This window comes from Babylonia areolata, chromosome 11 (genome assembly GCF_041734735.1).
Source record: "Babylonia areolata isolate BAREFJ2019XMU chromosome 11, ASM4173473v1, whole genome shotgun sequence".
Taxonomy (NCBI): Eukaryota; Metazoa; Mollusca; class Gastropoda; order Neogastropoda; family Buccinidae; genus Babylonia; species Babylonia areolata.
Window position 1 is genome coordinate 40,643,912 of NC_134886.1, and position 14,087 is coordinate 40,657,998.

General features: G+C 41.2%; 1 protein-coding gene across 1 annotated transcript; it reads right to left on the reverse strand.

Moving 5' to 3' along the window:
* Positions 1 to 1,166: 1,166 nt before the first annotated feature.
* Positions 1,167 to 13,417, reverse strand: LOC143287731 (glutathione S-transferase 3, mitochondrial-like). Its single transcript, XM_076595970.1, has 7 exons — positions 13,352 to 13,417; positions 9,349 to 9,529; positions 7,768 to 7,829; positions 7,025 to 7,082; positions 6,142 to 6,214; positions 3,481 to 3,617; positions 1,167 to 1,364 (listed from the first exon to the last, which is right to left on the reverse strand). The coding sequence occupies exons 2-6, from the start codon at positions 9,484 to 9,486 to the stop codon at positions 3,517 to 3,519; spliced, it is 432 nt and encodes a 143-aa protein (XP_076452085.1). The 5' UTR covers positions 9,487 to 9,529; positions 13,352 to 13,417; the 3' UTR covers positions 1,167 to 1,364; positions 3,481 to 3,516.
* Positions 13,418 to 14,087: the final 670 nt, after the last annotated feature.

The window sequence follows — 14,087 nt, forward strand, 5'->3', positions numbered from 1 at the left end:
CCAAAAAAACAGTGGTGCGAGTGTACCTATTTGTACTGCAGGATGGTGAATGGGAATTTAGCAACAGTGACTGCAGCAGTTATCTTGCAAGCATGTTGAAGGCCCTTGCAACACCCGTGGGAAGTGCTGTGCATCCAGAATCAGCCTCTTCTCCCATATGACACACACCGACAGATAAGCCTGCCTGCTTACTCATCCGTTGGACCAACGGGAGACTCCATCATGTTGAAGGCGCTGGTAACTTATCCATGTTGATGTTGGGACTGATTCAACAGCACATACCTACGGTATACCTTACCACCCTACACTGCTTTTGCTCCCCTAACTGTGGGGGAACAGCTGCCAGGTATGAAGACAAAAGGAGGAGTTTGTATTATACTCCATGTTTGATGATACATATACTTACCATGTCAAACTGATGCAAGCTAGGCCTAGCGGTTTGCTCTGCCTCTAAAAGCTATAAGCGCTGAATCATTCCTTTGGCCAAGGCTCTCCATGCCATCTTGTTAGATTTACTCTCTGTCTCGTCCTACGCTTTCTTTGGAAAAAAAGCCTCTAATTTGAACACCAAGAAGAAGAAGAAAGAAAAGAAAAGAAGAGAAAGACAGAGACAGAGAGACAGAGAGGAAGTAAGCAAAAGGGAACATTTCTAAACCACTGGCTGCTTTTGATTGGGGGGGGTGGGGGGGGGGGGGAAGAAAAGAAAAGAAAAAAGAAAAAAAGAGGAGCCTACAATCTATTAAATCACCTAATCAGAATCACAGATCACACATACCTGTTAAGTCTAATTCCCTAAGCATACTGACAAACTTGGGTCAAGCTGACAATTTCACAAGTGACCTGATCAAAATAATGTAAACAACAATATCATCTAATATAAAACCTTTTCAAGTAAATACAAGCAAACAAGTATCACATGATAAAAAAAAAAGAAAAAGAAAAGAAAGATAAGCAGGAGAGTGTCAAACCGGGTTAGTCCATTAATATAAAAAAAGTAGAATAAAAAAGGTTGGGGGAATAGCAAAACTTGAGCTACATACAGAATGAAGCCACAGGTAAGCACTGGAAAACAACAACAACAACAACAACAAGAAAAAAAACACACCCTCAAAACCAACATGATCCCAAAATACAGTTGTTTTTCCTCCTTGTTTAATGCAAAGCCACACACACACACACACACACACACACACACACACACACACACAAGATTCCTGGAGTCTTTACTTTTCCACAACACCTAAACAAAGAGAGAGAGAGAGAGAGAGAGAGAGAGAGAGAGAGAGAGAGAAAGGGTGATGTATATCTAACGAAGCAGATGAAGCACGTGACCAGTTTGTGCTTCTGGACAAATCCTTCCGAGCCTGAAACAAACAACCAAAAAAAAAAAAAAAAAAAAAAAAATCATCACTTGCTTTGAAATGATTCATAAAAAAACAACAACAAAAAAAAACAAAAAACAACTCAAAGTTTTCAGTAACAAAATCAATACAACAAAAGGAACCTGACATCACTATAACTCACTTCCTTCTTGATTGTCACATAACACAACTCTTTAATTTCTTTTTAAACTGAGCCTTCTGTGGATGCCCAGCAATGAGAAAATAATAAAAACCCTGTTGAAAAATTCTTTCTTCAAATCATTCTAGAACAAGCTTGTAGCTCTCATGCACTTCAGTCATAAACAAGGTAGCTAGCTGTACCGGCCATACAACCTGACACCACAAAGTTCAAACTAAACAAACTGAGGGGAAAATTTCAAATGAGAGAAAAAAAACCCAACAACAGACGGGCGCAACAGCCGAGTGGTTAAAGCGTTGGACTTTCAATCTGAGGGTCCCAGGTTCGAATCACGGTGACGGCGCCTGGTGGGTAAAGGGTGGCGATTTTTACGATCTCCCAGGTCAACATATGTGCAGACCTGCCAGTGCCTGAACCCCCTTCGTGTGTATACGCAAGCAGAAGATCAAGTACGCACATTAAAGATCCTGTAATCCATGTCAGCGTTCGGTGGGTTATGGAAACAAGAACATACCCAGCATGCACACCCCCGAAAGCGGAGTATGGCTGCCTACATGGCGGGTTAAAAACGGTCATACACGTAAAAGCCCACTCGCGTATATATGAGTGAACGTGGGAGTTGCAGCCCACAAACGCAGAAGAAGAACAACAACAACAACAAAAAACAAAGCAACAAAAAAAAACAACCCAAAAAACCCAACAGTGCCAATCTAAACAAGACTGGCAAAGCCTTCATGTCTCACGTCTGATACCCACTTCACACAACAAAACAAAACTGAAAACAGCAACAACAACAACAACAAAATGATATTGCAAAGCAGACCATCTGGCAGAAAAACACACACACATAATAAGTCATTCAGATGAGGCGGTAAACCATGGTCCAGTATGCAACACACACTTAACGCACGTTCCCCACAGCAGCAACAGGGTTGTCCCTTACAAAATGCTGCAGAAAAATCTACTTTGATAATGAAACAAACGCACATGCAGGCAGAAAACAGAAAGAAAAGAAAAAAACAAAAGCTGGAGCGGCCTTATGGCAATGCACACTCTCCTAGGAGAGCAGCCCCAGTTTCACACAGTGAAATCTGTTGTAACAAAGAAGTGATACACTAATTAATGTGACCTTGATGACCTTTGACCTTTAAATTTACAAATAACTTGACATTCTGGTCAAAACAAATCACAATCCCAAGTTTGAAATAAATCTGATATAAGACAGTCTCTATCAAAGCTCTTTGCGTTTTGCCAAATGGTGACCTTGACCTCTGACCTCTCACCCTGCTAACCGTATCATCATCATAAAGGAGGGTCACCTCAATGGTCTCACTCCTCATACCAACCATCCTACCACATTTGCAGTAGCCAAGAAAATGCCAGTGTAGAACTCTACCACAGACACACACACGCACACACCGGGTCATCACTTGGACTCACTTTTGTCAACACACACGAGCCAAAATCCCAAACAGACCCGTCAACCTTTGAAATGACCTAGGGGGAACAAATTCCATATCTGAGGGGAAGTTACTGTCGATATGGCACACGTCACATATCTCACGCCCAAATAAACAAACATTAGGGTAAAATTTCAAACACTACAGTTCGATTTCAAACACTTTAATTTGTTGTTAATTTCAAACATTTCATTATCATTACTGGAGTTCAGCATCAAAGTACACTGTCCATGATAGGTGGGTTTTGACAGACACTGTCGTAACGTGAATGCTGACTGGCTAGCGAGAAAGTTGGTCAGCGGAAGTACGTGGCGGGCAAAGGGTGACTATACAGACAGTCATGTGCTGTCAGAATTCAAATGATACACAAACTTTTTTGTCAGCTTTAAAAAAATTTTTTTTTTAATCTGTTTGGGGGGATAGGGGAATGCTGGTCAGGTTGGGGGAATAAATTCCCTACAAATGGGGAACGGTTGGCAGGTCAGGACAAACACCGTACCTTGTGCCTCCATGAGAGCCCGCCCCCACGTCAGCCTCACACCCACTCCAGCTGGTGTGCTGCGAAGGAAATGGCGTGTCCCAGCAGCATCAGCTCTGCAATGTGACCAAAGGCTCCCCACCGACGCTTGTCCGGATCTGCCACACACACATACACAGGAGTTGTCAGTTTCCGTTTCTCAAGGGGGCGTCACTCACTGCGTTTGGACAAATGCATATATATATATATCTATAGCACATGTAAAAGAACCCACGGCAACAAAAGGGTTGTTCCAAACAAAATTCTGTAGAAAAATCCACTTTGATAGGAAAAAACAAATAAAACTGCACGCAGGAAAAAATACAAAAAAAATGGGTGGCGCTGTAGTGTAGCGACGTGCTCTCCCTGGGGAGAGCAGCCCGAATTTCACACAGAGAAATCTGCTGTGATAAAAAGAAATACAAATACAAAATATAAGGCATATATATATATTATATATATATAAATATATATATATATATATATATATATATATATATACATACATACATGCTGTACCACATCTGCTAGACAGATGCCTGACCAGCGGCACAACCAGACGTGCTTAGTCAGTTCTTGAGCGCATGCATGTATATTTGTGTTCCAATCACAGTGGATTTCTTAATAATAATAATAATAATAATGAATATTTGGAAGCCCTATCTCTGGAGAGCCCACAGTGTTAATAATTTTTTTGTAATACAATTACACATACGTACATTGATGCAGATACACTTCATAACATTCACTTGCCTATACGCATCACAAAATAAACAGGTCACACACACACACACACCCACACACACACACACGCACACCCACACACTAGGCATTCATACCGATACAGCCCCATTCCTCTCACCACCCACCAACAATCGCAGACAGACACACAGGGTGGGAAAACTAATCATAACAACTGTGGAAAAGGCGAGTTCTGAGAGCTGATTTGACTGAGCGTGTCGGACTGAATAAGGGAGTTTGTTCCAGATGACAGGTCCGATGAAAGAGAAAGGACGTTCCCCATGGAGTTTCTTTCGCCATTGTACAGAACTTTGCCAGAGAACAAAATTCGTTGCCATGGGCTCTTTTACAGAGCGCCTAGCATGTGCAAGCAGCATACGGGATCTTGGTTTGTCTCATCCAAATGACTTGACGCTCAATTTGATTTTCCGGTGTGTGAGATTTCCAAAGGCAACTTAGTATTGTATTTTTTGTGTGAAAGATACTTTAACCTGCTCACTGTTGCAGGGCATAACGTGTTCACTGCCAGGAAAACATAACTCTTGTAGCAGGGCAGAACGTGTTCACTGCCAGGAAAACGTAACTCCGGTTGCAGGGCAGAATGTGTTCACTGCCAGGAAAATGTAACTCCTGTTGCAGGGCAGAACGTGTTCACTGCCAGGAAAACGTAACTCCTGTTGCAAGGCAGAAGGAAAACATAACTCCTGTTGCAGGGCAGAACGTGTTCACTGCCAGGAAAACATAACTCTTGTACCAGGGCAAAACCTGTTCGCTGCCAGGAAAACGTAACTCTTGTACCAGGGCAAAACCTGTTCACTGACAGGAAAACTTAACTCCTGCTGCAGGGCCTCTAACAGCGCGCATGCATGCGTGCATGTGTGTGTGTTTGTTCGGGGTATGTATGTTGGTAGACTGAGGGTTGGGACAGTGTCTGAATGGTGTGAGACTGCAAACTGTTGCATGTGTGTTGTGTTTCTCTGTGTGTGTGTGTGTGTGCATGTGCGTGTGCTTGCGTGTGCATGTCTATTTGCTTGCCTGTGTCAGTGATACGTGCGCTTGGGTTCGCTGTGTGTGGCCGATTTTTTGTTCTTGTTTCATTTTCATAAATTTTCCCTTTAATGCATCCTTCCCTTTACTTTCTTTTAATGTATTAAATCATCTGTTTATTTGGTCTAATCATCTAACTCTGTTTCATGTCAATGTTTTACAGAAACCTTGGGTAGGGCTCTCATGGCCTGATCAGCGTGTTGGGTTTATAAGAAGGTCAGACATCCGCTCCGTTTTGTAAATCAAATTTTTTTTTACAGCAGATTTGGTGCAGCATGTATGGATCAGCCTGCACACTTTGACGCCTCTTTGACACTGACACAGTGTGCAGCAAGTGTGTGATATTTAGCAGCAAGTATGTGATATTTAGCAGCATGTGTGTGATATCTACAGATGTTTTCAGGGCACTGAGAATGGAAATTTTCTTCCTAAAATTACATTTAAATAAAAAAAAAAACATAGCCGTATGAAGAGCACAGGAACAGGAATCAAGATGGCTGCCGGAAAAAGAGGGCGCTAGTCAGGGATACACAGGGGAGGTAACCTACTTAGGGAGGTTATCGGCCCTAGCTACTTTCGTTTTCTCCGCATAGGTGGATAGTAGTTTGCACAGGACGGGAATGTCAGACCCCTGCTGGAGTCTGCACTAGTGGGTCACGGTTAAGTATGTGTAATTAAATGGAGATTTTAGATGAAATATTCCCCCATCTAATATCAATCTTTACTGAACACACCCGCAATTGATGAACACAGGAATTTAGACCTTGGAAATGATAACGCTACTCAGACAACAGTTAATGAACACGGGAATTCAAAACTTGGAAATAAGTTGAACAACACTATTCAGTCACTCACCTCCAGTGTAGTAGCCCAGGGCGTAGGCAATACGACTGACCAGGTACATCACCCCCACACCTGCTGTTAGTCTCTGCACACACACACACACACAAACATCATTCACTGATCGTATTGCGTTACTTTTGGTCACAACAGATTTCTCTGTGTGAAATTCGAGCTGCTCTCCCCAAGGAGAACGCGTCGCCATAAACCAGTACTGCATATATTTTTCCTTTTTTTCTGCCTGCAAGTGCGTTTGTTTTCTTATCAAAGTGGATTTTTCTTCAGAATTTTATTAGGGACGAGCCTTTTGTTGCCGGGGGTTCTTTTACATGCCCTAAGTGCATGCTACACACAGAACCTTGGTTCATCATCTCATCCGAGTGAGTAGCATCCAGATTCAAGGTCTTGTGGAGGGGGAGAAAATACTGGTGAATGTGGGATTTGATCCTGTGCACTCCACTTGATCAGATCAACAGCAACGTATATTCTAAACAGATATCTTTCAATGTACATTACAAACAGCTTATATATATATATATATATATATATATATATATATATATTATTTTTGCTGCCCCATCATCTGCACCATTTCAGTGGCTTTACTCCCACGCCGCTCACTTAGATTACCCATACACGGCCACACCCGGGTTCGTCCTCCTGGGGACTCACATCGTTGCACTGAATACATGAGTGCTACAACAGTGTGGACGCACTCTGCACTTAGAACATTCATCGTTCAATGTGCACACACATGCATGTACATGCACACACACACGTGCGCACACACACACACACACACAGTGCATGCAGCTTTTCTGCAAGCATTTCACTACAAGACACTATAGGAAGGACAGCTTTGATACGCATTCACAAACACACACACACACACACTTACAGGATACTGCAATCCTCCGATAAACAGATTCATCAGAAACTGGCCCTGGCCCTCCAGTCTGCAATAAACACATCTCTGGTCATCATGTGTCTTTACAGCAATTCACTTTGTACCCAGTAACCACTGATAATTAGTCGCCATCATAGGTAATCACGTATGTCATGACAACAAATCATTCTGCACCCTGTGCTAACAAAGAAACCACTGATAACTAGTCAGTATGTATGTTGTACCAGCTGTTTTATTGTCACTGACCTGCCACTTGTAGACAAGCACTGATCGCATATTATGCATGATTCACTGTTAATCACAGTGATTAATCATTTGAAGTGCAAAACCCAACAGTATTCAAACACAAGCACATGTAACACCCACACACCCACACCCACACTCTTTTGAAAAAACACACACACACACACACCTTTGATAATACACACACACACACACACACACACACACACACACACACACTCTCTCTCTCTCTCTCTGTGTTAACACACACACATACACACTTGTATCAACATACAGTAACACATACACACACACAGGGTGACACACACACACAAACACTTGTGCCAACACCAAAAAACACACACAGTGACACACACACACACACACACAGTGACACACACACACTTGTGTCAACACACACACACACACACACACACGCACATGCACTCACACACAGTGACACACACACACAAACACTTGTGTCAACAAATACACAAACACTTGGTACGTACGTGTTCTGGTGTGCTCTCTGAATGCAGTTGAATTCCTTACTGCTGCAGTACATCTCTGGATACTGCAAGAGAACATAAAATGAAACTCTTCACTGAGCAGCTATTTGGCTAACCTCTCAAGTGTCTTTTATTCAGGCACACACACACATACACACTCACAATCACAATCACACACACAACAGCTATCTGAACAAGAATCTTGGTGTCTCTGTCTCTCTTTCTCACTGTACTCACACACACATCAAAATTATTGGTAAGACTTTGAACAAAAGAACAAATGAATCAACACACACACAGAAAACCTGCTTTGAATATATATATATATATATATATATATATATATATATATTTGTATTTCTTTTTATCACAACATATTTCTCTGTGTGAAATTCAGGCTGCTCTCCCAGGGAGAGCACATGGCTATATTACAGCGCCACCCATTTTTTTGTATTTTTTCCTGTGTGGTTTTATTTGTTGTTTTTCTTATCGAAGTGGATTTTTCTACAGAATTTTGCCAGGAACAACCCTTCTGTTGCTGTGGGTTCTTTTACGTGCGCTAAGTGCATGTTGCACACGGGACCTCGGTTTATTGTCTCATCCGAATGACAAGCGTCCAGACCACCACTCAAGGTCCAGTGGAGGGGGAGAAAATATCGGCGGCTGAGCCGTGATTTGAACCAGCGCGCTCAGATTCTCTCGCTTCCTAGGCGGACGCGTTACCGCTAGGCCATCACTCCACACAGTATATATATATATATATATATATATATATATATATATACACATACATAACATTTCTACAATTTCTCTTGATTTAAACTTTGCTTATTTTCTATTTTAATAGATACTATTTTTAGTTCAATCTATTGTGCTCCTGGAAATTCCAACTAAACAAAGAATGTTGAAATGCCAGTCATGAATAAAAGCTGATTTGTGTTTGCACATTTCTTATGTCTCTGCTGCTATGTGCACATGTCAGATGATCAGTATAAGGACAGGCCCGGCGCTTCCTTTTTTGGGGAAGTGCCTGGGTTTGTTCCAATGTTCTTTTCATTTACCTGCGTACTAACTGAACTGGTAGTGTAAGCAGCACTGTCTTGAAGTTGTGCAGCATTGACTTGAAGTTGTGAACCTTGTGAATGGAGAGAGTTACCACTCCTTACTTTTTGTTAAACAAAGAAAGGTTTGGACCTAAACTGATTAAAAGCAAAGCAAAACAAAACAATACACACAACAAATTTCCAGCTAAACTGCATTTCTTTGACCACATAAACACATCAAAATTAAGCCTGCTGTATAAACATTTTATCTATCTAAAAAACAACAACAAAAAGGAAAACACATTAACAGAAAAAAACCCTGACAAAACAAAAACAAAAAAGCAACTGAGACACAGAGAAAGAGAGATTTTGATCCACACATACATATGTACACATATATACACACACACACACACAGACAGAAACAAGAATGAAAGAATAACAAAGACAGAATGACAAACAACCAGAAGAAGATAGAAAATGATACATATACATCAAGATAGTGACACAGCCAACAGATGAAGGAAGAGACACAACTCACAGGCACGTCAAAGCGTTTGCGGGCCTTTCCCACGTTGATGGCCATCCAGATGTTAACGAACGTGTTGCCCACGCACCCCACCAGCACCACATAGCCATAGTTCTCTGGCAAACAGCTGGCAAACTTGGACAAACCCATGACTGCTGGTGCCAACAATGGAGGTAGTACAATAGGTATGGATCTGCAGGAAACAGATGGAAACTTAATTATCATTTAATCTGTCACTGTTGCTAAAAGCCCAGCTGACAACACACAGGGACAACATACCAATATTGTCAAAAACACATACATTCACACACACATGTGAAAAAGAAAATTTGGCACAAGTGAAAGTATATCCTTGCACCAGACATGCCTCTGACCTGTTTGTCATTTCTTCAGCTGGAGGATTAGAAAGAACAAAACAAACAAAAAAAAGACTGGAACAAGAACATGAATAATATACAAAATTATATACAATGCTAATAATATTTTATAATGCACAATACTGATAAAAGTCAATGGACAACTCATATCTTGGGGGCATACATACAACACAGTATGACTCCCCAGTTATCAAAATCCAGAAGAACAACAATTGTTTTAAGGTTTTCTAGAAAAAAAAAAATTTGTGAATTAAAACAAAAACATGAGTGGGCAGCAAAGCAGAAAATAGGAAAGGAGCATGGCAGAAAGAAATGGAAAAGGCCAGAGACACAACAAATAAGAGTGATGGAAAAAAAAAAGGTGTCAAAGGTGGGGATACTATTTTTGTGAAAGAGCCCCTGGCATCCCCCCCACACCCCCAATGGGGCAAATGGGAACAACTCTGTGTTCAGTGTAAGCAGATCACAGACAAAGACTGCACTGGTGCAGGTGTTAAAAACAACTGGGCATCAGAATGGAAGAACATCTCCAGAGCCTGGCTGGCTCCAAGCTCACAGCCAAAATGTTGCGAGGTCAAACCACAGCTGGCATCTTCAGCGCCCATGATAATGTGCTGTCGTTCTGGGGTGTGTCAGTGTGCTGTCAGGAAGAATGATAATGTGTTGTGTTCTGGATGTGTCAGTGTACTGTCAGGAAAATGATGTGTTCTGGGTGTGTCAGTGTGCTGTCAGGAAGAATCATAATGTGCTGTCATTCTGTGTGTGTCCGTGTACTGTCAGGAAGAATGATTTTGTGTTCTGGATGTGTCCGTGTGCTGTCAGGTAGGTTCCCTTCACCCACTGTCCTGGGATGGTTTTTCCCCTGGGATGGTTTTTCCCCTGGGATGGTTTTTCCCCTGGGATGGTTTTTCCCCTGGGATGGTTTTTCCCCTGAGGCTATTTCACCTGTGGCAGGTGTCAATGTCAAAGCTGAATGTGACGACTCACTGGCAATACAGCCATTCAAACTGCAGTGGAACATTACAAAAACAATGGCCCAAACGTTCCTGACAAAAAACAACAACAAAAAACAAAAAAACTTGGCCAATGAAACAAATTCCTAAATCTATAAGATCAGAGAAGCTGTCCTTCTGGTCATGTTTTAAAATATGTTTAAAATAAGCATTTAGAACAAAGAGTGAGATCAAACAATTTAACCAACTTTTTTTCACTGAAGTGAACTCAGACGTGTTTGAATTCACGTCTTCAAAGCAACGGATACGGTAGAATGCAGGGAAAAAAAGGGTTGCTAAAATCAATGAAACAATTAAAGCAATACCAATTTGGGAAGTCTGACTGCCTGTACAGTGTGCAGGGATAACAAGTTTACCTGAATGCTTTCATCATGCCATACAATCAAGATTGGTTTTCACATGGATTTGGTCCCTACCGGGGTTAAAAGTGATACTGGCCAAACTTCTGTTCTAAGTACTTGCTAGTATCTATGAACCAAAAGGAATGCAAAAGAGAATTTTACACTCTCAGATGGAAATCTGTTCTCTGCAAGCCTGTTACTCAACCAGGAAACTGCAAGCTACATCACTCGTGTGCTGATTATCTGGTTGTGTTTTGCTGCACCAAATGCAATTTATCTTTATGAGATAAGAAAGTTATTATTATAATCAATGTACAATATAGTAGGCTATGTTCATGATTATATTCAAAATAATGTTTATTAATTCTTCTTTTTTACATTCAAAATATTACCTGCAATGTGTGGAATGAATGTATGAAACTGTGTATGTGATATTTTTACATTTGTGTCTGTTATATTCCTCATAGCTGTTGTTTGGTGGGTTTTTTTTTGTTTTTTTTACAGTTCTGGTCTCCATGTTGTTTACTTGTCTGTGGTGATAATGTACATGACCAAATTTCTCTAGTTGGAGATAATAAAGTTATTCTTATCTTATCTTATCTAAGGCAAAAAGTACACTATTATCCCTCGATACACTTCCCAATCTTCAACCTAAAATGCTGACTGTCATCACTGACTGGTTTGCGCAATGCTGTAAGCATAACTGAAAATGAAACAGAAGGCAGAACAAATAGATGGGAAATCAACTTCTGCCCAGGAGGCAAAAGAATCTGAGCGCACAGGTTTCAGTCCCACACCCACCAGTATTTTCTCCCCCTCCTCTGGACCTTGAGTGGTGGTCACCTGTCATTTGGATGAGACAGAGGACCCGTGTGTAGCATGCACACGTAAAAGAACCTACAGCAACAAAAGGATTGTCCCTGGCAAAACTGTGAGGAAAAAATCCAATTTGAGGAGAAAGCAAATACAACTGCATGCAGGAAAAAACTGTGGCACTACACTGTGGTGACATACTCTTCCAATGGAGAGCTGCCTGACTTTCACACAAAGGACTGTTGTGACAAATGCAATACAATACATGTTGGTTGATGCAATGGTGAGGCCGCACAAAACTGGGGAAGACAGACAAAACAGTGAAGCTACCAAAACAAAATGTTCCACTGCATGTGGAGCTGATGGCACATCAATGCTTTGGGCCACAGACACTAATACTACAGTTATAACTTATTTCTGTCAATTTTTGGTTCTCCAAAAAGACATACATACATATACCATTAAAGCACAGAACCCCAGTATAACCAACGCTGCCCATGTATTCGTTAAAAAAAAAGAAAGAAAAGACAATCTGTATACTGTTTTTACTGTCATTTGTGTGTATCCATGCATATGTATGGAAGACAATTTTTTTTCTTTTTTTTTCAGTTTTCAGTTTCAAGGAAGTATCAAAGCATGCAGACTGATCCATATACCCTTCACCACATCCTCTGTAAAAAAAAAAAAAAAAGAGAAAAAATATTCACCTTTACCCTACATGCTGATCAGGACTTGAGCCGAGGTTTGTGTTTTAAAAATAGATTGACAATTTGCAAAAACAATGAAATATAGCAATATGAAATACGCTGCTATTTGTAAAACATCGAGAAGACAACAACAACAAACAAACAAACAAATGGGGCACACAAAGTAAGCGAAACCGCACGTGACCACGCGCGCGCACCGACACAAGGTGCAAACGCACGTACTCACACAAACAGAGAGAAACACAACGGACTTGCACAGATCACAAGGCCCAGCCCTCAACAGACAAATGTATGCACCAGGCGTCACCCTTGGCCTTCAGACAATGACATGAATACCTGCGGAAATAAATGCGGAAGAAAGAAAAGTGAACAAAATGGGCATGTGAGGTGCGGAGGGTGGGGGGAAGGGAATGGCAAAACCTGCTTCCAACTGGCTGGCACCCATCGGGGAGATAACATTCTTCAGAATGTTTTTCACAAGGTGCTGGTGCATGACATGACAGAGATTTAATCTTTAAATATTAACGTCAAAAACAAAAATGATGAAATACAGAAAGCAGCAAGTCGAAAGGTCGTTCAGTCATTCCCATCTCATCGTTCACTATTATAGAACGCTTTCTCTACCGCAAGCGCTGCAGAAATTTTTTGGTCATCACAAATGATACTGGTACATATGTTAGCGACGTAGAAGCAATGCTACAGATCTTATTGTGACGCATATCTTACAAAATGCCAATTTTTTTTTTCAATCCAAGTGAACGTACCTGTCACCCAACACGATAGAGGACGCGAACTTTGACACAAGGAAGTATTCGTGCTCTGCGGGGTACTTTTAGCGTGATTTCCCTTGGCAAAAGCGACATTGGTTTTCTCCGGTAACCAATGCACACCTCCCTCCACCCTACCCCCCCTCACACAGACACACACAAGAGACATGGGTGCAAGGAGACAGTGGACAAATCAGGGATTCCTGTGATAAGAACAAATCATTTATATCCGAGGTTAATAGGCATAAATAAGCACCAGTGCGCTTTTTATTTCTTTCCCAGTCCACGCCCCGTCGACACAAATAATTATATAATAATATAGCATAACTATATTATTGTCCAACCAGTCTCTTTCTAACTTAAAAACATTTCCTCATAACTTTGGAAATCGAGCATTTGTTTGTAGATTTATCATAAAATATAACCCTCTCTCTCTCTCTCGTGTGTCAAGTGCCTGCGTGTCAATGTCAGTGCCTCTGTAAAGGCCTGATCATATCAGTGACATTTGCAGTGTCATTTCCTCTTCGTTGTGTTTTCACTGTGTTGTGTGTGTTTTAGTGCAGAGCTATACTGATTGAGATGCCTTGATAATGTGTTGTTCAGTGTTCAGAATAATATATATATATATATATATGTGTGTGTGTGTGTGTGTGTGTGTGTGTGTGTGTGTGTGTAGGCCTGTACATAAATTGTCCCCCCATAAATAGCCCTGTAAGAAAGAGACAGCGGGTAA

Excerpts from the sequence above, each read along its gene's own strand:
- LOC143287731 (XM_076595970.1), bottom strand. The coding sequence starts at position 9,486 with ATGGGTTTGTCCAAGTTTGCCAGCTGTTTGCCAGAGAACTATGGCTAT. Across the intron at positions 7,083-7,767 it reads CAGAGAGCACACCAGAACAC|ACTGGAGGGCCAGGGCCAGT; the intron begins GTACGTACCAAG and ends TGTTTATTGCAG. Across the intron at positions 6,215-7,024 it reads TCGGAGGATTGCAGTATCCT|AGACTAACAGCAGGTGTGGG; the intron begins GTAAGTGTGTGT and ends GTGTGTGTGCAG.